Here is a 27,909-nt window from a genome sequence, read left to right on the forward strand (position 1 = left end):
AGCAGACGTGCCATTGTATATCGCTCTCTCGAGAGTAAAAATAGATAACCTATCGATTTCGATGTGGCCTCACACATTTTTACGTTTAATAGTTTCGGCATTACAGTGCCCTTTCAGCCGCGTCAGAAATGCGCTTTGCGCCTCCACGTGCTCAAATAAGTCTTTTTTTTATGTCTCTGCCTGCCAGTTTCTTTTCCCTTTCCGCTGTACTGATAGAATATATACACCCCGCTTACACGCAGTAGTTCTCTAGTAACTCTGGCATTACGATCTACAGCAATGTCAGCTTCAAATATTTTGTTGGGTTTGCTGAACGTTGTCACAGTGGTTGTTTTCTTCGACCTGCCCACCTTGAGCGTGTACAACACGTTAATAATAGGCACCGAATACGACTACATAATAGGTGAGTTTAATGGGTGTTTTCCCATCATTACGTCACGGCAATATAATTTGTGAAGTGCATATTAGCGCAATAATGAAAGAAGTACTGCAATTATTTTATGTATTAAGTTTCTTGCTAGAATTCGTTTACTGTACAGTAGGATATAGATAAAAAGACTCTGTTTTCTGTAGCCACCGAGATATTATCCGCGGCTGTACTATATATTAACCTATATGAAGTCTTCCCTTTACTTCAAGGTAGCTGCCATAGAAAGAAAGCCCGATCACTTTTGAATGTTCTTAGCCTCAGGCACATTACATTGCGCATGTTTTTATTAGGCTTACCGACAGCCGAGCCGAGTATCAGGCGAGCTTCTCCGATATTATTCGTACCAGGGGCACAAGGCAAACTCTGACGCAGAAGAATAAGCACGTAAGTGCCTTCGTGCCCCTCCTCAGCTGTGTACAGAGCTCTACTTGGAGTACGTCTTCTGTTTTTGGATACCCCAGCAGAACTCCTGAGGACTTTGGACATTTTATAATAGAGCTGCTAGTTGCCCAAAATTGGGCTTCTCTTGTGTCAGTTCCCCCTGTGCGCTTGTCTCATTGGTTCGAAGAATACTTCTGCCACGAACAACACGCAGCGGCGATTTTTGTCGACGTCAGACGACATCAACGCGCTCATGCGACTTCTATATTGCCGGAATGTGATCAACAATATTTTTACCGATGATTCAATAGGACAATAGGAATCAGACATCTTTTGGTTGATGCACTTGCACAATGAGACACTGAGACAATGCGCATGGGCAAGACGAGCATGCTATTCAGTCAGCTATCTCTCCAAAATACTTCTGGGTAACGGTGCAAACTGCAGAGGCCATCAGTTCACTCAGGAGTACAGTGCTCACGGACCGAAACGCGAGAATTTCGGGCTAATTCAAAAAATTTCCTCTCCTCCATCTCCTTCAGTTCGTGTTAAAACGGCGTGATTTCGGCTCGAACGCTGACGTTAGGGTCAACATCACCTTTAGCGGCCAGATTTGCAGCAACGTCACGCGGTTCGGGAAACTGTCCAGGAAACTGGTTCAGAAAATTCCAGGAAACTGTCAAATCTCTTAGAGAAACTTTAGGGCAGTCACAGTCTTGTATTAGCTGAATTAAGGCAGACATACTGCATTATTCGTAATACTATATATGCAGTATATCTCGCGAACTAAATGGTCTTCGAAGCGTGTAATTACATCATAGAATTACAATAACACTGCAGTGCAGGGACAGTGCAGTGACATACTAAATTGTCATGTTGGCTAATGCACCCATATGCCCGAAATGAGGGCATGCCTGCTTCTTGCTCTTATACAAACAAATGTGCAGTGTTTTAAACGCGCTAGCCTTGTAATGAATATTCAGATTCATCCGTATTCATCTGGAAACTTTCAAGTTCAATGGGGACGTTTCACTGAGAAATTCACTGAATGTTACCAAAGTTGGTGCAGGCTCAGCCGGCTGCGCATTGGCCAATAGACTCTCAGCTGATCGTAGCAAGACTGTCCTCCTACTGGAAGCCGGCGGCCTCGAAGACGAAGCTGTCCAGGTGCCCTTCTTCGCACCTTTGCTGCAGCGCACATCGCTCGACTGGCAATACTCCAGTGTTCCACAGCAAAACAGCAGCTATCTATACGACGGAAACGTAAGTCTTTTGTATTTGTTAGCTCGCTGGTCGAGCAATGCACCTTGGTGCCAGTGAGGTAGACACAGGCTGGCAAGCTGGTAGAATGCGCGTTTACTTTCGGTGCACGTTGCAATATTAAGATATGTTAAGGAAAGAGAAAAATGGAAACATGGTAAAGGAAAACGTCAAATAGACGCTTCGGCTACAGCTGAGCAAAAAACTGATAAGGATTACCCTTCACTTGCAACAGTTATATACATTTCTATGGCATAAATTGATCTTACGGGTACCACGCCAGAAATGAAAGAACCAGGCGCCTTAAGGTAGATTTTTTTTTCACATTTTTCCACGTGGTGCTTATCATCACGAATGACTGGTCGCGAATGAACCTAAATAAAATTAATGACAAATGTAAACGCACGTCGTTCGTCTTCGTGGCCATTACTTTGGACATATTTTTACAAGATTTAGTGTGTTTCGATTGTCTACCGATAACAATCTTGGTAGACCGTCCATGCGTATAACATGATACATTGCATTAATTCAGAGTTCTTCCTGACGCCATGGTCAGGCTAAGTTATTGTTTATGTCGTTGGGAAGTTCAACTGGCATGAGATTCATTTTATTTCGAATACAAACGTTTCCTACACAACAAAAGTGACTTATTCAAGCCGCCGGACTTTTTACCAAATACTTCTTTTTTACCATCAGCCTTATCAAACTTATTAACACTCTGACCTACCCGCCGCGGTGGTCTAGTGGTTATAGTGCTCGACTGCGGACCCTGAGGTCACGGCATGGAATCCCGGCCGCGGCGGCCGCATTTCGATGGAGAGGAAATGGAAGAGGCGCGTGTACTTAGATTTACCTCCACCTTAAACAATTCCAGGTGGTCGAAATTCTGGAGCTCTCCATTACGGCGTCCCTCATAATGATATCGTGGTTTTGGGACAGAAAACCGCATCAATTAATATTATAATAACTATCTGAACTGTAGAGCATCAATAAAGCGCGTGCGATGTTCCATTTACTAATGTGTTGGAGATAGCGTACATATATTTACAACATATATATACGAACCTTGGAAATGAACAACAGCGTCTTGACGGAAGACACAAAACGTGAGGTTCAACGGTCATATGTTTTTAGACTAACAGCTCCTATTCATACATCTTCCTATTGATGCAGACGACTTGAAACTTATATTCAGGAACGTTCTTTTCTAGCATTCTAGCATTTTTTTTTCAGGACGTCGATTTCAGGACGTCAGATCAGATTGTCAGGACGTCAAATCACATTTCGAAGAGTCGTTTTCAGAATATATATCGTTATCTTCATTATTTCTGGAATTGCTTATTTCAGAAAGTTGCTTATTTTTATAGGTCATAGTCGTCTCATAATATACTAGCAGGTACTGCGCGAAGTATATTATGATATATGTGTTGTATTATTAGGACATGTACTGTTTTCACAATGTGCTATATTTTCCGAATGCTAACTGCACCATTCTTGTTTTGAAGAGTCACAGATACAATGCTACTAAACTCTCATTATAGACTTCTTTCTTCCCTTTCTTGCTTTCCTCAAACAGACTTTTCCTTTATTTTCTGTGTTTTTTTTATATTTCGCTAAATCTGAACCTATTGCGTTGCATACACTGCGGGCATTCTCATTCTGTCGGCTTGTTCATTTATCGATCTTGGAGGGTTGTGCCTGCCCTAATCGTTTTGAACCTGTGTTGAGGCTAGCACATACGTTTCGCAGGTGAACCGCTTTCCCAGAGGAAAAGTCCTGGGAGGATCAAGCTCAATAAACTACATCATTTACTCCAGGGGCGACAAACGAGATTATGACGCGTGGAACTCCACATACGGCGCCACCGGATGGTCTTACGACGAAGTGCTTCCATACTTTGTGAACCTCGAGACGTCATACTTAGGTTACGACAGTGGTATGTATGGTGTTGTCAATCTTCTCAAATTTGATTGCAAGAACGCGTACGACATCACTAAGTGCAATTAACCGGACAACTCTGAGGCAACCAGAAAACAAGCGGATGGGTACTCTTATACTGGAAATATTTAGAAGTAAATTCATGTGAGCAATATAGACAACATACTTGCTGTACACAAGTCCTCAACGTCTGTATGTAACCTGTGATGTTTCCAATTGATGTAGTGTAGCGAACATCCTAGTAAAGTCTAAACTCGCTGGTTTCTTCGTCGCCCGTTCGGTTATTTCTCTGATGGTTATTGGCAATGTTGACTACAGGCAGGCTGCCACGAACGTCACGATGAAATATGTTGGTTTAATATGCAACGTCCACAAGACACTGCCTCACTTTTCCAGCATCTCCCAATGTTTTAGCCCAGATTGTATATAACGTGCATGGTACCGAGTCCGAATGATCTATCGATGCAGATTTCAGCCCGCACGGACGTACCAGATTCCGTGTAGATCAGTATATGAGAACTCATAAGGTCCCTTATGAACTCACCTCAGACTACTGGAAGGCAAAAGCGATCTTCTTTTTCTGCTCAGTCGATGCATTAACCTCGCCCCGCCAGCTTTCAAAAGCTTTCTGCACCTAACGTGGTTTAGCATTTGCCTCCAGGAGTTCAGGCACGTAACCTGGTTTTGCACTGGTGGGGCGATCACTTAGGTCGCGCCACCGTTGACCAGGCTACAATGCCATGTGTCGTCATAACGTAACGTCCCGCCATGTGACGGCATGATGACGTCATAATGACGTCACACATTTTGTCGATCTGTGACGTCAGGATAGCGTGTTATGATGACGTCTGCACGTGATCATTTCTTGCATCACTTGAGTGGACGCCGCCGATGTGGGACGCCGGTCAATTTTCACGCTCGACAAGGCTTCTAATGGATTCCTTAATAAACACACAAAGAAGAAAGGGCAAGGATGCCGTCTAGCAGTCTCACTATCGCAGTTACCAGGGAGACCATATTTTTGGGCGACAATCTATCGGACTGAACCTCCCGTGTAGAGAAAAGATGTTGACAACAAAAGCTTCCTCTCTTTCGCATTTCTGCACGGGAATACTATTCATGCCGCTGGAGAAAGAAGGACATCTGGATGGTACAATGCATCGTTCTGCGACATCAGTTAGCAAGCAAAGCTGGTGGCAGCTCAACAAAGCCTTTTCAGAACGTGGGGACGAGACACTGCATTACACACCTCGGTGGCCTTTCTTAGCCAGTGGAGGGATGGCAAAGCAAAAAAGCCTGTCGGAACAGGATTGTTGCGGCGATAGGACTTGAAGTATTTGATCATGAAACGGTGCTCTTCACGTCGTCACCACTCCCGGCATTCGCAGCGCCGCTTGTTGCTTAGCACAAAGTTGCTATTCGGAGAGCTCCAAAATTCAGTGATTCTCGCAATATTGCACCTGCGCAGATTTCAGCTGTCCACAGGAACCGACGTCACCACTTCAATTACAGTGTTCTCTGAATTCATCAGGCCGGGCCCGTAGGCGAGAGTTTTTTTCGAGGGGGGCCTACTTGCTGAAGGCCTTGACTGTTTGAGGGAGAGACCTAGTTTCATTATTTATTTTTGGTACAACACCATATCTCACTAAAATTTGGCTACGGGCCTGCACCCCGCCCTTCCGTAGGTCAACACGCGGCTCTTCACACAAAGTGTATCCTGGTTTCTAATGTGAACTCAACACAAATGATAAAACTCGGCACTCTCAACTACGAAAGGGAGAAAAGCTTATGTCTGCCCATAAAACCATACACGTCGGTGTTCTGCGGTTACCGCGAGATCAGGAATCCAGAAAAGAGCCTTGAAACACCGAGAAATGGAAGCAAATGAAAGAGGGGTCACTGCCATTGGGTCATGGAGGCGAATCAAGCGCGAAAGGGAATCGAGTCTGCTCCCCTTTCCCAAGTAAACGCAATCGCCCGCAAGAAATGCTGGTTATGCAAATACGTAATTTCAGTTGCATTTCCAGTCCGCGTAGTTTTAAATATGGGGCTTGATAAATTGGGATGCGTGTTCGTTTCTTCTTTCTTTTTTTTAACACGAAAGTGTTTTATGCCGGGGCCCACCACGGCTCCACTGACGTATTGCCGTCACGGATATGACGTTGTAAAACATATAGACCAAGGATGGTAAAAAAAATCTAGAAGAAACAGTTCCGTCACCGGGAGTCCAACTTACGACGGGAGTCGACCCCTCGCTCCGCAGGGGCAGGAGGGAAACGGCTCGGCCATAGGCGGCACATTCTTATACACCATTTGCCGGTGGCGGTACTCAGATATCGGTGGCACTTCAGCGTGGTTTTGTTATCACTAGCGAGATGGCGCGAAGAGTTCGAAGGACGCGCTTTCAAGGTCGTCATCCCACGTGCAGCGATGAGCGCCGCCTGTATAGGGCGTGGTCGCTTGTACAGGCGCGCGCTCATCGCTGCGCGTGGGGTGACGTGGGGAGTTTGCGTGGAAGTTACAGAGCGCACGAAGGTCACTTCGTTCGCTGCAGCGGCAGCCGTGACAGTACGTGATCATGCTGTGCATACTTCTGTGTTCGTTTTGTGTGTCCTCATTTGTGTATGAGCAACGCGCTTTAATTGTCGAGCTGTGACAGTTGTTAGTTCGCGCTAGTCCTGTGTATTGTCTCTCCGTGCGTCCTTCCTGCTGTTTTTATAGCTGCTGGCCGTTCTTCGCGTGACATTAAAATTTGTTGCTAAAGCATTCATTTCTTTGCCGTTGTGGCGAACAACGCACAACAAACGCTCAACTACGTCTGTGAAGACACGTTTCACTTTCGTGTTATACCGATTTCTATGACAGAGGGATGAGCCATGGTTTTTTGTTTTGCTAGAAACAATCTTTGTCATCATTTCGCAAGAGCGAAGGCAAAAAAAATTTCTGTTATCGGGAATTGAAGATCGCAAGAATCATTCACGAGCCGTCTTTGCAGCTACACTTCGTGCAACGTGCAATTCTACAAAGTGCAATTCTGCAAAATAGATGGATCGCGCCATATTAACTAAACTATTAAGGCGAAAGCCTTAGATGCCTGATCAAACGCAAAAATTGACCGGCGTCCAGCATCGGCAACCGACGTCTGGAGCGACACGAGTGATAAAAAATATCACATGACGATGTCACCGTACGACGTCAGCATGAGGTCACATAAGGCCGAAAATGACGTCGTTATGAAGTAACATGGTGACATCATCATATGACATCACTGCTTGGTCTAAGGTGAGCCCATTCCGAAGGCAGTGCAAGACAAGGTGACGGGCAGAATGCGCAAAATGATTCCGATCCTGGAGGAATTGCAAAACCATGTTAGTTGCAACAAGCTAGTGAAGGAGGCGCGGGTACTTGTGGGGTCTGAAAGAGAGCGCCGCTCTCTGAACATGCGGAGACAATCCACGCCGTCTGGTCACAACCACGTGCACATTTATTCACCTGCTTTTACACCACGACGACCTCGCAAGCCTAATCTAATACACAACCAGTAAAGCTCTAAGTAACCCTATACAATGCCAATACAGTATAAGCAAACATAACACTCCTACTCTACCGCGAGTGTGGCGTCGCCGACGTTCCACTCACCACGAGGGGTCTACGAGAAATGAGCCGTGGGATCTCCCCCGTGCACCCACCGCGGGAGACGTCTGTCTGGTCATGCCGCCAAACACCAGAAAGATTCGCTGCTGTTGTCTGCACGCCGTCTACCCTCGCCCACAGGGCGGCGCCACGGCGCCACCTTACACCACGCGATCAGAGTGCCACCTCTCGTTCTGCGGCTGTTAAACCTAACTGCGGCCAATGCGCAAACTACATGAGGCGCAGACTACATCACAGGTAGTCATAGCACTTCCACAAGCTTTAATAGATCTACCTAGAAAAAGATGATTTCGCCTGCGAGTCGACTGATGCGAATACATAAGGGACCTTGTGATTTTTTAACACGAATGTGGTGGTTTATGCCGGGGTCCACCACGACTGCAGTTACATCATTTCCGTCATGGTTGTGTCGTCGTTAAATATGTGCGAACTGATGACAAAGAAAAAAAACCTTTGTTGATTTGGACAAGCCAGGAGTCGAACACACGACCTCTAGGCCCGCGATGATGGGAGCCGGGCGCTTTACCCGTTAAGTCACCGACGGGTATTTTTTGGTTATTTCCAACTCTGATGCATGTGTTCTTGTGAACGCGCCTTATATGCGAGTCTTTAGTTGCGAGTCAGCGCCTGTCCTGTGTTTCCTTTTACTTCGTCATTGTTTTGTGTGCGATGTATCAACCAAGATGAAAGCATACCAACTCGCTCAGGCTTCTATTCTTATGCGCCTTATGTCTTTCACATCATCTCAATTTCACGGTAACCTTGTTGGCGTGGGGCGGTGTTGCCATTTTGGAGAGGTAAAGTTGACTACTACATCATGGCACTTACGAGCGCGGACAGCACGCGCTTCGGTAGTCTCAGCGCACTCAGCGCTAGGGGGCCTCGACAGTCCAGGGCTGGGCAAAGATACTTTGAAACTGTATCGCGATATGATACAAGATACTCAGGCGAAAAGTATTTGAGATACAGATACAAGATATTACCGCAATATATGTATCCCATACGATACTTGCCAATTGTATCTTAAGATACTTCGATACATTCGCAAATTTGTTATTACAGACCCCCATAACGTAGTAGCGACTGCCTGTGCACGAAAAGGTTTTCTTAAAAATTTCTTTATTGTGACCAATTTGGTTTCATCTTAATGACATGTCTGTTAGTATCTCAAAAGTTTTGTCCTTGCTCAAAGTGCATTAGTTTACTTCCGACAGAACTCATTGGGGTTTGGTTAAGCTGCTTAACAGGAAAGCTCTTCACTGACAGCGGCACTTGTTTGACATTTTTGTAATTAATGAGTCGCTGCTCAGCTTACTGACCAACTAGCGGGTCGCCATCTAATCACATGAACTTCAATAAGAAGCCTTCTCACGACGGCGCAAATACCGGCGTGGAGGTTTACCTTAATTGTCTGCTAACTACCGTTTACACAACACCGAATCACTGGTGGACAGCAACAACGCTGCTAGCGACATTGTTCGTGACGCGTTGTGTATACGTAGAGCTCATAAAAATGCAGTGATTTTTCATATTCTACTTATCTGCTGGCGTATAGCGTTAGTTATCATATTCACTAACTGCAAGCTTTTAACAATTTTTCTTCAACGAGAGAACATGTGCAGCCCAGAAATGCCTAATACCTATTGCATGATAACGTGGTGGTGACGATGAAGAAGACGGCAGTCACTCTGGTAGAGAAGAAACTACTCGCTGGGCAAACTTGAGACCAGAAAACTGACTCAAAGTACAAGCAAAGCACGCTGTACACTGAAAGTCGTCGGCCTTCGCTATTGTGAACATCGGCGGAACGCGTGGTCGCATCAGCGATAGAACCTTCCAGCGTCACCGCTGGTGCTCGCGTGAGCTCTCGAATGAACTATAGTGCTCGCGTCCTGCGCACATTTTAACGCGAAAGCGTTATAGAGCTCGTATCGCAGAAATTCCGCCGTCGGCGTGGGCACCGTTGGTTGTAAGCGAAAAATCATCATCTTGTCCGTGAGCGAAAAATCGAAAAAGGTGCAAATAAAATAAATAATAAAAATATCGGGTCCGACTGAGAATCGAACCCAGGCCGTCTGCGTGGCAAGCAGGTGTTCTACCACACAGCAACGCCTCTGCTTTTTTTTTTTTCTTTCATGGTATTTATTACAAATGTGTGTAATTAGCATACATAGCGAACAAACTACTTAAGGCGGCCTCTACCAGCGTACAAGCGTTACACAGAAGTCCTAAAAGGGTATTAAAGCTATACATTTCATGAAGAGTGGATACCAGTCCGGTTGAAACTCTAATTGTTCGTAAAAGTCTTTTAGTTGAAGAGCCATTTGAATGAGATGCAACCGCGATGATACCATGGGTTCCGCATGCCTGTCTAACATGCGAGTTTTCCATAAACTGTGCATACCCATCAGTAATAGCATGTCAACAGGCATAGAATGGCTTTTGGGTGGCATGAGATAACGTATGCTATACGAATTTAAATCGAGTTGTTTTTTAAAAGCCCTTTGTAGAACGTCCCAGAAGAGTATGGCGTCTTTACAGCTGATGAAGCAATGTTCTATAGTTTCCGGAACTTCACAGAGGCGACAGTTAACTGAAGATACAAAGATGCCTTTGCTGCTTAACCAGGTCTTCACAGGCAGCGTCTGTGTATGCACTTTGTAGAAGAATGTCTTGGATGTTGGTGAAATAGGCATTTTCTTCACACGCACAAGCACGTCGTGTCCAGGCAATCCAGCATATAGTGAGCGGTACAAAGGTGCAGGAAACAACATATCTAATATGGCATTATATAGATCTTTTCGTGAACTAGAGAATAAATAGTCGTTAGAGAATCTTACTGTCAAAAACCGCACTGATTCATACACTTCACGCATGAATCCTTGCAAATAGGGAGGCGAGGCACAATTAGCAGATACCACTAAACTTGGTAAAACATCGACGAGATTCACTTGTAAAAATGTTCGAAGCAGCGGATGATCGCAGTCCCGAAAGTAGAAAAAACGGGATACCAATTGTTTAATAAAGAGATGCACCAACCCAAGACCACCTGCGCAAACTGGTCTAAAAACATTGTCACGCCTCATCGGCTCGTAACTTGATGACCAAATAAAGGTAGCAAAGATTCGATGAAACTTCTGAATGTAAACCCTGGAACAATGTAGTATTTGTAGTACGTAGAATAATTTTGTTGCCAGGAATAGATTGCATGCTTTAGCTCTGCCAAAAATTGAGAGGTTATGGGGAATAAACGTCTGGGCGTAACGCTTTAGGCTGGGTACACGTTCTTTCCAATAATGTGCGCTTGACTTATATGCATCCAATGGAACGCCAAGGTATTTCGGTGGCACACAAGACCATGCAATACCCTCGAAATTCGTTGGTTTATAAGTCCACGGGCCAAACCACAGTCCTAAACTTTTAGCAAAGTTCATTCGTGCACCAGAAATGGTTCCGAATTCCCGAATAGTGGACACCACTGTTTTTATACTGGAAATGTCTGTACAAAAGAACGCCAGGTCATCCGCATACGCTAATACTTTCACCTCAATTCCGTAAACACTGAAACCATGAACATCGCAAGATCGAATCACGCTTAAGCACAGTGGTTCCAAATAGAGGGCAAAAAGCAGTGGCGACAACGGACAGCCTTGCTTCACAGAAGAGTGAATCGACACAGGTTTCGACAGGTGGCCATTAACAATCAAACGAGTTGAACAATCACTGTAGCATAGTTTTATACCTTTGAATATAGTGGAAGCAATGTTAGCATGTTCTAGAAGAGAAAATAGAAAGGAATGACGAACCCGATCAAACGCCTTCGCTAAATCCACTTGTAATATTGCCAGTTGGTCATACGAGTGGGAAGAATGTTCCAATACTGTGCGGGCAATGTGTATGTTGGTTTGTATTGAACGACCTTTCAGGCCGCAAGTCTGGTGGGCGCCAATAAGAATTGACATTGCAAATTGTAGTCTGTTTGATAGTATTTTTGCAAAAATTTTATAGTCAACGTTACACAATGTAATCGGTCTGTAGCCGTCAACATGACGAAGCTTTTCTCTATCTGAGTATTTCGGAATTAGGACGGTGTGGCTTCTTGTAAAAGATTGAGGAAGGGTGCCCAGATTCAAACTCTGCGTGAAGATGTCCAGCAGTACCGGGCACAGTAAGGATTTAAAGGTTTTGTAAAACTCGCCCGACATCCCGTCGGGTCCTGGCGTTTTCGACATCGGTAACTGGTCAACGGCGAGTTCTATTTCTTTTAAAGTGATAGGCCCACTAATAGACTTACACTCTTCGTCCGATAAAGGAGCCACAAATGACAGAAACTGCGTTGCTAGATCTTCATTATCTTTTTCATAGGAATCGCTGAACAATGCTGTGTAATAAGCTTCAAATTCTCTCATGATTTCACTTGTATTAGTTACCAATGACCCTTGCGAATATAAATCTGGTATAAATTTGCTTTTTGCGTTGCGGTATTCATCGAGTAAGGCTTCACGTGTGGGTTCCTCTGAATGCAAGGTACGAGTATTGCGTGATCGAACACGGGCACCTCTGTAGCGTAAGGTGTCGTACCTCTGGAGTGCGCATTTGGCATTAGCGATTTCGTCTGTGTAACAACCAGGCGCCTCACATTCAAATTCATATAAGTTTTGAAGATTCTTTAGCAACATATTTTGTTCTAACCTTCTGTAAAAACCCCGCACTGATCCGATTTCGATAGCTACTGTCCGAACTTCTTGTTTGAAAAATTCCCAAGAGGCAAACAAAGGCATGTCAGCCGACAAGCAACTCCTCAGGGCTACGTGCACGCGAGCAGTAAATTCTTGGTCACTCACAATTGAAGAGTTGAGTTTCCAGAGTGCCCACTGCGGTCTGAAATATGATCGAGTGTTATGACCAATCTGCCCCACAACAATGCAGTGATCTGAGAACGAAATAGGCTCCGTTTTGCATGACAGGTCGCGAGAAATAAGAGGCGCTGAAACATAAATGCGATCAATTCTAGTGTGAGTACTACCCTGTGCATGTGTATATGAGGGTAATCTATTCAGTGCTCCTATGTCAACAAGTCCCGCATTTTGAACTATCAGAGATAGCACTTCAGCACTCTTATCGCTGCGGCTAAACCCAGTACGATCACACGGACTGCAAACACAGTTGAAATCACCCATGAGCAGAATGTTACGGTCAGGATCTAGCAAAGTGGCCAAGCTTTCAAAGAAATTAGTGCGCCGCGGTGCATCATTGAAGGCATATACATTGATTAGGCGCCACGGCAACCCATACAACATAAAGTCGCATTGTATAAGCCGCCCCTCTGCGTCAACATTATAGGCAACAGGAGCTGCATTGAAAGTAACTTTCATGCTTCCCAAAAATACGCGTCCTGTATACAGGTGTCACAGTACAAGATGCATTATCGCAGTAATATTGCGTGGTAAAAACCATCGGGCGTCACACCATGTCTCATCATAACGACTTTGTGGTTTAAAGACAGCCACCCATTACAGAAGGCACATTACTGCGCGTATTCCTTTAAGACCACGTAGTGGGTGCATCGCAACTTCGAAAAAGTTTCTCGCGCATAATTGCCCCTGGTTTAAAGCATGCTACCCATTACATAAGGCACACACCTTAGTGCGCGCATTCTGTTAAACACTCGTAGTGTTAAAAGTGCCCACTAGGGGCAGGATATCCCTATCGCGTTCAACTCTTAAAGGCGAAGCTTAAGCGTCCCCCCAATTTTTTAATAATAATTGTTGCGCTGCTGCATCATCACAAAACCACAATATAATTATGATGGACGCCGTAGCGGAGGGCTCCGGAAATGTCGACCATCTGGGGTTCTTTAACGTGCACGTAAATCTATGTACACCGGCCTCTAGCATTTCGCCTCGATCGAAATACGGCCACCGCGGCTGGTATTCGCACGTAATCTTAACGGAACAATTTGATACAATCGCTAATATTTCGAAACATCACGGCGCGGCTTGAGCCTAGCCCTGCTAATATTTCTTTTGCGGTTTAAACCCGATCAAACGAAAATAGAGAAATAAGAGCACGTGGCAGGACACCGCTGCAATTCACGCTATTGCCACCTATAGCTCTGATTACCTGATGATTAGTAACAGTAAAAAAAAAGTTAGAGAGACCTCAAAAAGAAAAACAAATATACATAAATAACATAGAAAAGCCGTTCTGTATCAAACATTCATCGTGAATAATTATTAAAACACTATACAGGCGGCATCGCTAATAGCTATGACAAATAGGCATGAAGTATCGTCAACTTACCTGTTAATGTAAGACAATAAAAAGATTTAGTTCCTATGAAAAATTGACTGAAACGGCTCGTTGGGACGCTCATGAGAGAGACGGATCTTTTGGTACAGCAATGTTTCTCGAACCCCCTTCATAACGACTTTAAGGTGGCTCCTTATTATTTCCTTTATTATAGTGAAAACTCAATTTCACTGTTTTACTAAGCAGTAAGCAGGATGTTTGCTCAGTGCGCGGCTACGTAATTACATATTTGTTCTCAAAATTGCCTTGACAGAACAGTAAACTCAAGTGAAATATAAATGTGTGAACAGAAGCAGCAATAAAACAGACAGTTAAAAGTAAGCATAAAGGAAAGAGCTTATTTTGGCAGCACGTTACAAGAGACACGCTGTTGTGACCAGACCGAAAAAAAAACAGTTCAGAGCCCTAGTAATGTACGGGATTCAAGAGAAGGAAAACCAAGAAAGCACTTGTGCTAACAATCAATTTATTATTCCAAAATCTCTTTGAATAAAGATCGCACGAAGCTAATAATAATAATTCTTACGGTTTCACATCCCAAAACCACGATACGATAATGTGGGACGCCGTAGTGGAGGGCTCCGGAAATTTCGGCCACCTGGAGTTCTTTAACGTGCACCTACATTGAAGTACACGGGCCTCCAGTATTTTCGCCTCAATACAAAATGCGACCGCCGCGTCCGGGACTCGATCGACAGCAGGCAGAAAAAGATAGGGTACGCGAAGATATCTTCTGTTAGATAAACTCGTGCTCTATTAGATCTAGCATCGGTACTAGAGTTGCTATAGTTAGGATCTTATTCGCACATAAGTCAATCGCAAGAAAGTCGAACTTACATCCACAAAATCCTTCAAATCGCTCATGTGTGAAAGCCACGAGACGCAAAGCAACCCTATATGCTTCAGATATCGTAGCGAAGCACCACGCAGGAGAGCGGCATCAGAATTTGCTTGATAATCGCCGCACGCGTTGTGGTACGCCACGTTGGACAGTGCATAAGGGTAAGTGTCACGGCAATGACACATGTAAAAAGAAACAAAATGACAAAACGGAAGGCACGTGAACTAAGCATAGACGTTCGCGCGCTTGTTCTTTCGGGTAAAGTGCGCTGGGGGGCTAGTTGGTATGACATCAGAAAGGTAAGGAACTGCGTTATTGACGGAACACGAGAAGAAGTAGTACACAGGACAAGCGCAGTTCTGTGTACCTGTTCTACTGTGTACCTGTTCTTCGCTTGTCCTGTGTACTACTTCGCATTGTGTTCCGCCAGTCGCGCAGTTCCTTACCGTTCTGTCGAGACTGCGCGAGCGCTGTCATGTTACTCTGCTCAACCAAAACGGACGCGCACACCTCATCGCCTGCCCTCACTGGTGGACTCTACCAGAAAGATAAAAAGATGTCACTGCCCTTGGTTTTATTCATGCGGTTTAGTAGCACCAGTACCAGCTTAAGAAGCGGAGTTGAGCCAGCGATTATTGTTTCGGTGGGTGATGTTCCTACAGGAGTATCGTGTATCTTAAGATACACGATACATTAATGAATGTATCGGAAATACAGACACAGATACTCATTTTGCGAGACGCATCGCGATACAGATACAAGATACCCAAAGAGTATCTAAGATAGTATCTAAGATACATGTATTTTCGATACTGCCCGTATCTGCTCGACACCATCATTCCATCCAGGCACCCTACTCAGCGGAGCGAAGGCTGCCTACCCGATTTCTACTCCACTTATTTCAAAACAGTTTCACTCAATGCTTTGTCGCAGTTAGACGCGGCAGCAGGCAGCGGGACGCCTTCGTGAGTTCATGGCCCAAGCTACGATCTCTGCCTCTCGCGTTCCTGAAGCACTGTGGGGTAATGTTTACATGAGCAGAAGGGCAGGTTACCCAATTACTAGAGAGCGCACACGTTGCCGTTTCGCTCCTCCAATAACGACGCTTTTCATGAGTGCATGTCGAGTACTAGTGATTACGTGCTTGTTCATGCCATCTCTGCTCTGGATTCATCGTTCGATGTGTCCGAGTTTACGATGACTACTTCAGCTACCACAAAGGTTTAATCTTGATCGTTGACGTTCATCGTTGCGATGTAGGTGTGTCACCAGGCGTCGACGTAGGTTCGTCCGCATCGAACAGTGCTATAGCCGTCATACACCAGCTGACATTGTGCAAGCTATCTTTTATCAATGTAGAATGAACATTGTACCATTTTTGTAAAGACGCGTTACACTTTCGTGTCACACAAATTCCTGTTACCGAGGGATCAACCAATTTTTTTTATGCGCGGAGCTCTTTAGGGGCCGGGCTGTCGTATGGTGTCGTATGCTGTTATCGTATGCTGTCGTAGCTTAGCGTAACGCAGGCAAAACCACGGATAGCATCGCCATCTGTAGCATATTGCGCACGCGCTCGCGCCAAGGAGAAGTCTTCTTCATTTTGTTATTCGATTGCCTTGATGATGACAAGTGCGGAGCGCTCTAGGGGCCCGGCAAAATCATGCATAAAATTAGAAAAAAAGAGGGAGCAAGCGAGAAATAGAAGATAAAGAATTGGAAATTATAATAATAACTGGCGTTTAACGTCCCAAAACCAAGATATGATTATCAGGGACGCCATAGTAGAGGGTTCTGGAAATTTCGACCACCTGAGGTTCTTTAAGGTGCACCTAAACCTAAGTACACGGGCGTCAAGCATTTTCGCCTCCATCGAAAATGCAACCGCCGCGACCGGGATTCGATCCCGCGACCTTCGGGCCAGCAATCGAGCGCCATATCCCCGAGACCACCGTGGCGGGGCGTGGGAAAGATAGGAAGAAAAATAGAAAAGTAGAAACAAAAAGAAACAGATAAAGATAGGAAGAATATAAATATAAATAAAGAGACAAAAAAGACATAAAAAAACGTAAAAAGAGAAAAAGAACGAAAGAGAGGATACGCGGAAGGGCACAGGGGTCTAACGTGCCTGATTACAAACGACCGCAATTTTCGTTGACGAACATCGCGATGAGAGAATTGGGGTATCGGACACACCGGAATTCATACTGTCATAAAGCGCTGAATAACCGACCTAAGGCGAAAGCCTTAGATGCCGGATCAGGCGGGAAAAGTAACCGTGGGCGTTGTCAGCGTCAATATCGAGGATGCAAAATATCATGATGTGACGACTTCATCCTCTGACGTCGTTGTGACGCCCCAGGTCGCCAATATTTGTGACGTCCTAATGACGCTACATAACTTCACGTCGTACATGACGTCATCGCATGACAACGTCACTCAGTGAAGGTGGACAGATCCCAGAGGCACTACAAAACTATGTGAAGTACGGAAAGCTTCCAATGTCTCCACACCCGGAAACATTGCAATGCCACATTAGGAGCGGAAAACCTTATGGGCAGGCGGGATCAATGCAATCGACTGAGAAAGAAGAAAACAGTTCGTGCCGCTTATCGCTGTGGGCCCAGTGTTGTCAGCCCCTTTATCTGAGCTTGCAGTTCGATCAGTGATTTTTCTCACAGAACACTTTTGCGGAAGCGTCCATTTCGTTACATATTCTTTATGTTGCTCTGAATAAGAATAGCCATGTGGGTGAGTCGGTTTACGTTCATGGTGAGGAGCAGCACGAAGCACTGAAGTGCGGAAATACAAGTAAAGGATGACTGAGGAGGCAGATGAATGACGAACACGGGCGGCCCTGCCTTACCTTATTTATGCACCTAGAGCTTGGCGCTGGTCATGTTCACCATGTTTATGGTTTGTACCTATTTGCGCAGTACTCAAAGAAAACCGTTGAGAATAAATGCGGCAAACATATTCCTTTGGAAGTCCTATTTTTTGTAATTGCCAAGCTGTGTGCGAAAGTAGAGGATTGAACTGGTCAATATAATTTAGTAGACCACCACAAGGGGTCCATGACATGCGACTGTGTAGTTCGAGGACGTTCACTTTTTTCGTTATGCTCGGTGAACATAAAACGTTAATTTGCCGAGGGAATTAGCAGAAAGACAAATGGGCGTCTGTTGAATTCTCAGGATACCATGAGACAAAGCAACACAGCACGTTACTCTGAAAAATTTGATTCCCCGATTCCTGCATGAGAATAATCAACGAAGCTGCAAGGTCGTAATTATTGCGCCAAATAAGCACATTTCGGATACAAGCATTCCGAACGTCTTCATATAGTATTCTCATGTTTAACTACCTGTCTTTCTTTTTCTCAGAATCACGTGGATCGAACGGAGAAGTTCCCGTTAGCTTTCCGACTTCGCACACAGTGGCAAGTGATGCCTTTTTAGATGCCGGCCTTGAACTTGGCTATGGGCAAGGTGATTACAACAGCGGGGATCAACACTGTAAGTTCAAAAAAAGGAGGAATGTTGTTTCACGTTAACGTCATATGCGTAATAACATTGCGCCTCTGGTGTCACTGTTTATTCTAGGATGCTGAGATTTTGACAGCATTCGACAAGTGGAACGTATAAACCTGTTCCAAAATGATTCGTGCACCAAGAATTCAAGATCGCATATTGTACCGGAACTAGCGCGTATACGTTTCACTTAAGGTCTGCTGAAATTTTCGCCCAATGTTCGGACTAGGGGTACTTATAAACTAATGCGTTATGGCGCTAAAGTGCGCGCGGCTTAGCGTTAAACTTGTCACCTCCGATGCAAACATGGGCGGACACCAGTTTCTCAATAGCCCAATCAAACTCTCGTATTGTAGAAGAGGCTCACTTTCATTCTTTGCTGGGAAGTGAATGTCATTGCCCTGTAGGAGACGATTTTCTTATATCCCCGGCTAACATAAGTGCACAAGCGCACAGAGGTGGAACAGGCTTTAGCTGGCTCAATCAAGGTCGCGGAGCATAAGTTAAAGTGAGATTATAGTTGCGCAAGCGTTTGCCTGTAGTCCGGCTCTCACTTGGGCACATTTTTCAGTGGCTTTCAACAACTGCGACGGCTCGCAAAGGGGGCGTTCAGCCCACCGCGTCATTCGAGAATAGAATCTTGCATAGAGATGATGTTTCCAAAGCTGAGCATGCCCGATGATTCTTTTTCTCTATATTGGACATCTGTACCGGTGAAATAAAGCAAGAGGCTCGTAGCGCCGCGGTTATAAAAGTTCCTTTCTAACATTATTAGTTTATCGGCACCTTCGCTAAATTTAACGAATGCTTACGTTCGTTTTTTTTTCGCAGATTTTTCCCGTGTACAAAACAATATCAAGAATGGCGAGCGGTGGAGTTCAAGCAAGTCGTTCATCACGCCTAATATTCGTGCTCGGACAAATCTCGACGTGGGATTGTACTCACGTGTAACAAAAGCACGTATATTTGGCAACACTACTTTGGCAACACTGCACTGAGATTCTACTTCAGCGTAGTTGGGAGCCGCGCTTTTGTGAAAGAGCAATGTGAGAAGCCGAATATGAATGATACTCCCGGGTTCTTCGTATTAAAGTACACGAATAACAACTCTATGCATAAAGCTGCAGGTGGGCTAAAGCCCACGTGCAAGCAAATCATGTTAACAGCCATTAAAAAAGGTCAAAACAGTTGTGACCGCGCTATTTTGCGAGACTGTGAAGAAATTGATATGAAATGCTTGAAATGAATGGTAAAAAATGATCAACGTTTGTACGTATTAAAAGTAAAGCTGTAATTCTCAAGGCATGCTAGCATTTATCCTTTCTTTCAACTCGGAATTGTAATGATGTTCAGTACTACGAATGAAGCCTAACTAGCTAATCTTCTTTTTTATGAGTACTCGCCTCAGTAGCGCATTTAAAGTACAGGCCAATAATGGAAGTTAGTTCATAGCGCAGTTATGTGGCTATGAGAAAAGAAACGTCTTTCGTTTTTGGTCGGGAACGCTTGAAATGCGTGGCCTATAGCGGTTGTGATCGTATGATGTCAGCTGCCTAATTTGTTGCATGCTTCTTTAGGTGGTTTTTCAGGGATCCACCGCTGTTGGCGTCCAGTACAATCGCTACTTGATGACGCGTACCGTGAAAGCGAGACGTGAAGTCATCCTCTGTGCCGGCGCTATAGGATCGACACAAATTCTACTGCTTTCTGGCATAGGACCAAAGGATGACCTTCAAGCACTAGGGGTGAGATGATAGCTTCATGTTGTGAACGATTGCTTCCTCAGCTAATGTTGAGGAAGCAATCAATCAGTCCTAGAAATGCACTTTTGTTGTTTATATGACAACTTACCAGATAAGCAAATTCAACCCCTTGAATGACTTTCTCTACACACATTCCTAAATCCGTCAATTCGAATTTTTTTTTTCAGATTAATGTTTTCGCAGATCTACCGGTTGGTCAATATTTACAGGATCATTTAACAGTGAACGGTGTCGCAGCCACTGCCAAGGAAAATATTATCATAAATTACTACGATCCTATCATTATACCTCAATACGCGTTTACAAGAACAGGTAAGCAAAATTTTCGTCAAGAAACTATGCCTCCTATTGTGTGCCTGTGGCTACATTTCTTCGAGTTTCGTGGGTATAGAAAAAGGCCTGAGTAAATCCGACTTGTTGAAAGTCGCTTTCATTATGCAGTGAAAACAATATTGTGTTAATGCCCCCCCCCCCCCCTATGATGAAAAAGATGAGGAGGATGTAGAAGTTTATATGTCGATTTGAGTGCAAAAACATAGAGAAACCTTTCTTGAGTACCTACTTATGAAGGTTAGCTTAATACTTATTTGATTCTCTACTTGTCGTATAATCCTCAACATACAGTAGCACTTCAACATACGTGCGTTTGTCACTATGGGTACATTATATGACCAAGAAGTATTAGTTGCTGGACTGTTCGGTTGATGCTGCCTTTCCGGCCATAAAACCTAATGCCAGGTATGCATTCACTTTGTCCCTTGCCCCTTAGTGGTCGTTCTTTTTTTTGCGCTAAAAGCCAATGGCTTTTACGTCAATGTGCCAAGTGGGGCTGGGGCTAGGTGAGAAATATATTGCTGCTATAACATGTTCTTTAAGCAGAGCTGTTGTGGTCGAGGTTTGCCGTGCGTGGTACACAGAAAATGATCACGATCATGAACCGGCACCCACTTCATCACCGCCGAAGCATTCGTTGCAGAAGGTTAACAAGAGATGCTGAAACGAGCGGCCTCTAATCAGGGTTTGCCGCCCGTGTGTTCTCTTGTTAACTATTATTAAACACAATATTAATGAGAACTAGCAGACAAGAATGCCAAGTAAAGCATAGGAGATGTTATTTGTAATAATTAGGATATAAATGTGAAGAATGTAAAGCGGACGAAAAGATAACTCGCCACCGGCAGGAACCGAACCTGCGACCTTCGAATAACGTGTCCGATGTTTTACCACTGAGCTACGGCGGCGGTCATGTCCCCGTCCACTTTATAGTGTCTATGTGTTTGTCAGCGCCGATCGCTGCCATGGCTACGATCGGCGCTGACTAAAACTCCTAGGTTTAAATGCACACATATACCCTATAAAGTGGACGGGGAGATGACCGCCGCCGTTGCTCAGTGGTAGAGCATCGGGCGCGTTATTCGAAGGTCGCAGGTTCGGTTCCTGCCGGCGGCGAGTTATCTTTTCCTCCGCTTTACTTTCTTCACATGTATATCCCAATCATTACAAATAACATTTTCTATGCTCTCCTTGGCCTTCTCGTCTGCTAGTTCTCGTTAATATTGTGTCTAACGACAAAGAAAAACGAGCCCTAAACGCCATCCTCTTTCCTTGTTAAATATTAGTGGACCAGTGTGATGAGCAGTGCGATCTGCCCAATTTTTGTGGCATGTATGCGCTGAGGAGTTTTACAGGAGAGCTGTTACGATTGTGGGTGGAAAACGATAGAAGGCCAGAGAACGACTACAGGGAGAGAGAGAAGGAAATGACATAGGAAAAAGAGAAAGAGAAAAAAGATACGAAAGAAAGGAAGACAGAGAAGTAGACGTAGGGAGAAAGAGATAGAAAGACAGAGACTCAAAAAAGAATACGAAAAGCAAGCATAGCGGTGTATACTGTAGTATGACAAGGAGTGGGAAAGAAGTAGGTGAGAGGGTAGAAGCCAAGCCAAGCCAAGCCCGTCTAGGTGCCCACCAGCGCTGCTGTGAGCCAGTCTTCCGCGACTTAGTGCAAGGTGGGATAGTTTTGTTTTCTACGCTGACGTACTTGCTCAATAGAACGGAGTACTTTCTCATACTTTAGTTTTTAGAGGATCAATCACAAAACAGCGAAAATCTCCAATATCTGTTTTTTTTCTCACCTTTCCCCTGACGTAGGTGTACTCAGCCGTCCTTTCGGAGTCGAGTGCGTGGCGTTTCTAAGCACACCTCAAGCAGATCCCCAATATCCGGACATTCAGTTTCTTCTTTCAACCCTGAATCCAACAACGTCGGAGGCTGAGTACATCGCAAGGGAGATTGGCATATCCCAAGTGGTAAGCGAATTGTACATGTGCCGTCCTGTATCGTGACACTGCAGCACAAATAATGTCGTCTAATACATCTTCATCAGAGTTTTGAATATAAACCGGAGCAAATAACGATACTGCCATGTGAGAACGAATAATGGCGCGATTAGATGGACGGTGTTTCCACTACACGGTCATTTGCCTGTAAGTCAGAATTCTAGCAGTGAGTTCTGTTTTTCAAACCACCGGCTTCTAATGCTGGCTCCATTGCCGAAGGGCAGTCAACTGAGCAAATGTTCATAGTTCAATGCCGGACTATCCTTGTCTCTGTCTCGTTCTCATATTATCAAAGAAATGAAATAACTTAACATGCTGTATGACCAGATGAAAAATCAATGTGCCTTGTACATTTCTCAATAACACTACAGTTTATATTCAGTTTGCCTTAGCCTTTGGCGCAGCCCATATTTTTACCCTGGAAAATTGCGGGGCAAGCATACATGTGCGTTAGATATTGGTTCGTGTTGTTAGCGAAGAGATATCAAGTGCTGTACATAAAAACATTCTTTTTTAAATGAATAAGTTTTCAATGTGTCACCTCACCTACGCGGCCTAAGTAAATTCCAAGGTAAAAAAAATTTGGTCAGGAGAGCCCCGGAATATCACTCGCGTACCGTCTGTACATGCAGGAGACACTTGTCAGCTGGGGTGCTATTTAGAACATTGTCGAATTCCATCATGTTTTCTAATTATGTAGTGTAGCCGCTCTGATTCGGATCCGCTGAAGGTAGGCTACACCTAGATTTTGTAGAATGCTAGGCGGATACTTGGTAAGATATTAGCAATGCTTGAAGGCTACTACGGTTGGCTACTAAGCGCCTGATCGCTGCATTTAGACGAACTCACTATATGAATAAAAAAGCATGTTCAATTTTATATCAGTAGGGTTACGAAAACGAAAATTGCCATCAACCCATTTATAGCACAAAGCTGGGGGGAAACGATGCCAAAAAACTGGCTCTAACGCTTTTAACTACTAGCCTCCTGGTTAGTGAGGCGGTGCAGCGACCTCCTGAGAAGTTCGCAAGCCCTGCTTCCCTATCCCACACTAGGACGCACGTTTAGTTTCTGATGAGGCTTTTCTTCTGATAAATGTGTTTGGGATGTCTTTTAGCTTCGTGCAATGTAAGGGTGAATGTCAATATTCTCCTCCAAAACCCCTTCTGCTACTTCGGGCATTCTGCGCAACTGTTTTACACATACCATGTCCATGTGATTCGAGTTCTCCGTTGATTCGCCCTGGCCTTGCAAGTTAGTAGTCTGCTGGTTAGCTCAACTGGCGTAGCGACCTTCTCGGAAACCCGATGGTTCCGGGCTAGCATAGTGGTTTAAATGGGTACTTCGGCGAGTTGGTTCATTGCTAAGAAAATTAAACTGCGCAGTAAGACGGAATGCGATTAAAGCAGGTACAGCGCTCTATCAATGTGTCTCGTCTTGCTCGTGTTCTGTATTTGTGCGCTGCTTTTATTTCCTCGAACACCAGGATGTATATTTGTAAACTAAGAAGCCTCTCTTTCTGAGAAATATTCATATGGATTTTCGTACAGATCTGCTCTGCTAGCGGGTAAATGGCGATATTATTTTTCAGTACACTATTGGCTGACATATACGGTGCAACGGGCAACCTGTGACACCCTACTCTACATTCATTGTGACGTACGACATTGTGACATTCATTGTGACGTACGTCACAATGAATGTAGAGTAGGGCGTCACAGAGAGTGGGTGTTTTCGCCAGCGTTTACCAGACGATGAAAATTTAGACCATTGTTTCTAAAAAGTAAAATAAGTTTTGAAGGAGTAATGGATAATAAGCTTCACATCCTACAGTGCAACATCGATGAAATGTTGAGGTTACATTGCTCACAAGGTATCACGGTGCTTTGATATCATTCAAATTTATAATATTCCTGTACTTCGGGCCCATCAAGTTGCTTCATGGATCTCGCATTATGAAAACGAATTACAGATGTTGGACGGCTATTACAAGCAAAAACGCGGCCAGTACGTCTTCCAGATAATACCCATTCTTCTACGACCAAAATCAACCGGCACCATCAAACTGAAGAGCACCGATCCTGCGGAATATCCTATCATTGACCCTAAGTTCCTCTCAAAACAGGAAGACATAGATGTCGCTGTAGCTGGTAAGTACCGAAGCTATGAGTGCGCAACAAGATTCACGTGTAACCATTGATCATACGTAAGCTTCTTGCACATATTCAAGTCATGACTTTTGTGCTTATATATTTTTTTGTAATTTTACTGTCTTTCTCCCCATTCATGCCTAACTAAACAGCTAGTTTCCGAACAAGCACATTTTGTAGTACTGTCCTTTTTCCATTGTCGCTAGTTTGTTAAATAACGTGTATTCCTTAAATTATTATTTGTCTAAGGACCGTGCAATAAACTCGTTTCCTATCCGACAGCGTTAGTTGTAACACCCGCATTAAGCAGGCATTTTGCTTTGCAGGTGCCCGTTTAGCTGTACAGACATTCCAGACCGAAGCAATGAAGAAAGTCAACGTGACGCTCTTCGACATCCCTGTTCCTGGCTGCGAGACGGCAGGTGCACTGTGGAGCGACTCGTACCTGCGTTGCCTCGTCCGTCAGACGGCGCACAGCGGATGGCATCCGTGCTGCACAGCGCCCATGGGGACGCACCCCGCTGCAGTGCTGGACGCCAGGCTCAGGTGAATGACGCTACGTGCTAAGTTCCCAAATGATGACATAGAGAAAGCTGGAAAGGCTTGCGCGTAACCACGCCTTGTCCACAGTTTTGGCGTAACATGTACACGGTCTCCACGTGCTAATTCTTTCTGGCTTAGAAATGGGTCGATGTACACAATTATCTGTTTTGATCAACTACAGAAGTGCGTAACAGGCAGGCACCTTCTGCATGATCGGATGGCTGCGCAAAGAGCGGAATTTTTTAAAAGAATCAGTCATATTTTCTATGAATTATGAAAAAAACGCTTGAGCTTCGCCTTCAATAGTAGAATGTGATAGCGTAATCGGGCTCCATGCGAATCGCCATCCAAATTCCTCACCGGGCTTCGGTTCTCGGTGCATGCCTCAACCGTGCTGTAAGGAAACGGACGACTGTGCGCGTAACGTTGGCACTTTCAAACTGTCCGCAAATGCCTACTGCAAGCACAGTAGCGCAATGCCCACTTCGCCATAATTCTTCCTTTTGGGAATCAGCTAAGGGCCCACTACGCGGCCGTAAAACACCACGCGAACCTACGCAGCTGCCCACTTTCGTGATGCTTTTACAGCTGATGAAAAATAAATATGACCGAGCGCTTTGTAATGGGTGGGCTTATAAAACTTGCAATCGTTGTGCAATCGAGATGTTTTAGCGCCTGGCGCGATTCTACGCTTGTGCCACGCAATATTACATGCGTTTAGGAGATGTAATCCACTACATGACATTCATGTAATGTTTTTTTTGTTTTTTACAAAGCTTCAAGCAATAGCATCGCCCTGTGGTAGAATACCTGCTTGCCACGCGTACGGCCTGGATTCGAATCTCACTTGCGCCGGAGATTTTTATTATTTATTTTATTCGCACCCTCCTGGATTTTTCGGCCACGGACAAGTTGGTGATTTTTGCTGACAAGCAATGACGCGGACACCGACGCCGGCGTAGGAATTTCTCCTAAATAATCTCTTTAGCGTGATTGCGCTAAATATGATATGCAAGAGAAAATTTCGGCGGCTGCCGCGCATTCTGAGCATCAATCTCGCTACGGTGACAGTGAGGTGATGTGCATTTCATACGTAGTGTCGTCGGTGTATTTGAGCCGCGTTTGCCCATAGCTTGCAAAGTCAATGTTTATTACGTTGTTATAAAAGCAGATAACCAATTGTGTAACCACGTCGGAGCGTTGTCCCGACGTGAAGCTTGTACAGGGTATTTTATAAGCCGCTTGGTGCACTGTCGTGGTCATGCGGTAGAAGAATACTTGACTACCATGCAGAATGCCTTGGTTTGATGTGTGTTCGAGTAGCGATTTTCGTTCTTCGCATCTTTCAAAATTTGTCCTTCATCGACAACGCCGTGGACGCGAGCACCGGATTTTCTGTTGCACGGTTTCTCTAATGCAATCGCAACAAAATTCCTAATGCATGTTGGCCCTGTTGCGGGGTTTATATAGGCTGAATCACCCGCGGCGCATACCCGAATGCCTCGGGGCGTGTTATGTGTGTTCTCTTATGTGCCACACATGACAGGTGGAAAGAGCTTCCCGTGTACGAGACGGGTAGGTCACGTTATTCATATCATCACCTGTGAATCGTGCTCTTCAAACACCACGAGAGCGCCCATACGTAGGCGGCTTGATAGATAGATAGATAGATAGATAGATAGATAGATAGATAGATAGATAGATAGATAGATAGATAGATAGATAGATAGATAGATAGATAGATAGATAGATAGATAGATAGATAGATAGATAGATAGATAGATAGATAGATAGATAGATAGATAGATAGATAGATAGATAGATAGATAGATAGATAGATAGATAGATAGATAGATAGATAGATAGATAGATAGATAGATAGATAGATAGATAGATAGATAGATAGATAGAAACGGTCAAGGTACATTTGGTTTGCTAAGAAATGCTTTATACTAAAAAAGCTAATTCAATCGCAACGCAGCTTACTTGGCGATATTCTGAAGTGTCATTTCAGGACTGTTTTTCGGTATTGCATTTGTGTTACCTACACACTGTAAAGGGGCCCATAATCATGCTCTGGTGTGACAGCAATCAAACGACCAATCACTCATTTGTTCCAGGGTTCGTTCTGTAAGCAGACTTCGCGTAGCCGATGCCTCGTCGATGCCAATGGAGTTGTCCGGCAACCTCAACATTCCCATGATGATGCTCGGAACGAAGGCTGCCGCTATGATAATTGAAGATAACGCTTGAAGAAAAACTGAAGTCTGTTGCGGACCAGCAGAAGGAAGTCCGGGGTGCTTGACATCTCAAACATCAGCAATGAGTATCAGACATCAACAATCAAGACAAGTGGCGTAAAAGTTGAAAGCACAGCGCGCTTATGGCCATAACGCCAGCGGGATAGAATGTGTCATCACCTTTTTTCGAGTCGCATTTATAGCAGTTGTACTTTGAACTATGCTTAAATCTGCTTGGCGCATATAGCTATGGGGAGAAAAAACGGTTACTAGAAGAAGCCAGAGTGACTGGCCTGCGATATCTTCCTGCGTTCTGCCACTCTACATATAACGAAAATAAGAAAAGAGGGTAAATGTGAATAAATATGACGAAAAAGACAAGAAAAAATGATGCACTTACACGAAAGCCTCGTAGAACATGGGTTTTCTTAATCATAGACTACGCCAGTAGTTTTCAAAGGGTCTATACAGTATTTTGCAGATGTTGTTGATAGTAGCTGATCACTCTTTTCGAACAGCGCACAAATAT

At 44.5% G+C, this 27,909-nt stretch overlaps 1 protein-coding gene across 1 annotated transcript; it reads left to right on the forward strand.

The window, feature by feature from the left end:
- The first annotated feature begins 279 nt into the window (after window positions 1-279).
- LOC119403374 (ecdysone oxidase) lies at window positions 280-27,393 on the forward strand. Its single transcript, XM_037670315.2, has 10 exons — window positions 280-403; window positions 1,872-2,074; window positions 3,821-4,007; window positions 15,750-15,838; window positions 19,924-20,091; window positions 20,277-20,421; window positions 22,260-22,417; window positions 24,420-24,597; window positions 24,924-25,143; window positions 27,261-27,393. Exons 1-10 carry the CDS (start codon window positions 280-282, stop codon window positions 27,391-27,393), a joined length of 1,605 nt encoding a protein of 534 aa, XP_037526243.2.
- Window positions 27,394-27,909: the final 516 nt, after the last annotated feature.

Source organism: Rhipicephalus sanguineus, chromosome 8 (genome assembly GCF_013339695.2).
Source record: "Rhipicephalus sanguineus isolate Rsan-2018 chromosome 8, BIME_Rsan_1.4, whole genome shotgun sequence".
Taxonomy (NCBI): domain Eukaryota; kingdom Metazoa; phylum Arthropoda; class Arachnida; order Ixodida; family Ixodidae; genus Rhipicephalus; species Rhipicephalus sanguineus.

What these genes read in the sequence shown, in the direction of transcription:
- LOC119403374 (XM_037670315.2), top strand. Translation starts at nt 280, where the DNA reads ATGTCAGCTTCAAATATTTTGTTGGGTTTGCTGAACGTTGTCACAGTG. An exon ending in ATGACCTTCAAGCACTAGGG is followed by an intron (nt 20,092 to 20,276) that starts GTGAGATGATAG and finishes TTTTTTTTTCAG; the next exon opens with ATTAATGTTTTCGCAGATCT. An exon ending in AGATTGGCATATCCCAAGTG is followed by an intron (nt 22,418 to 24,419) that starts GTAAGCGAATTG and finishes AACGAATTACAG; the next exon opens with ATGTTGGACGGCTATTACAA.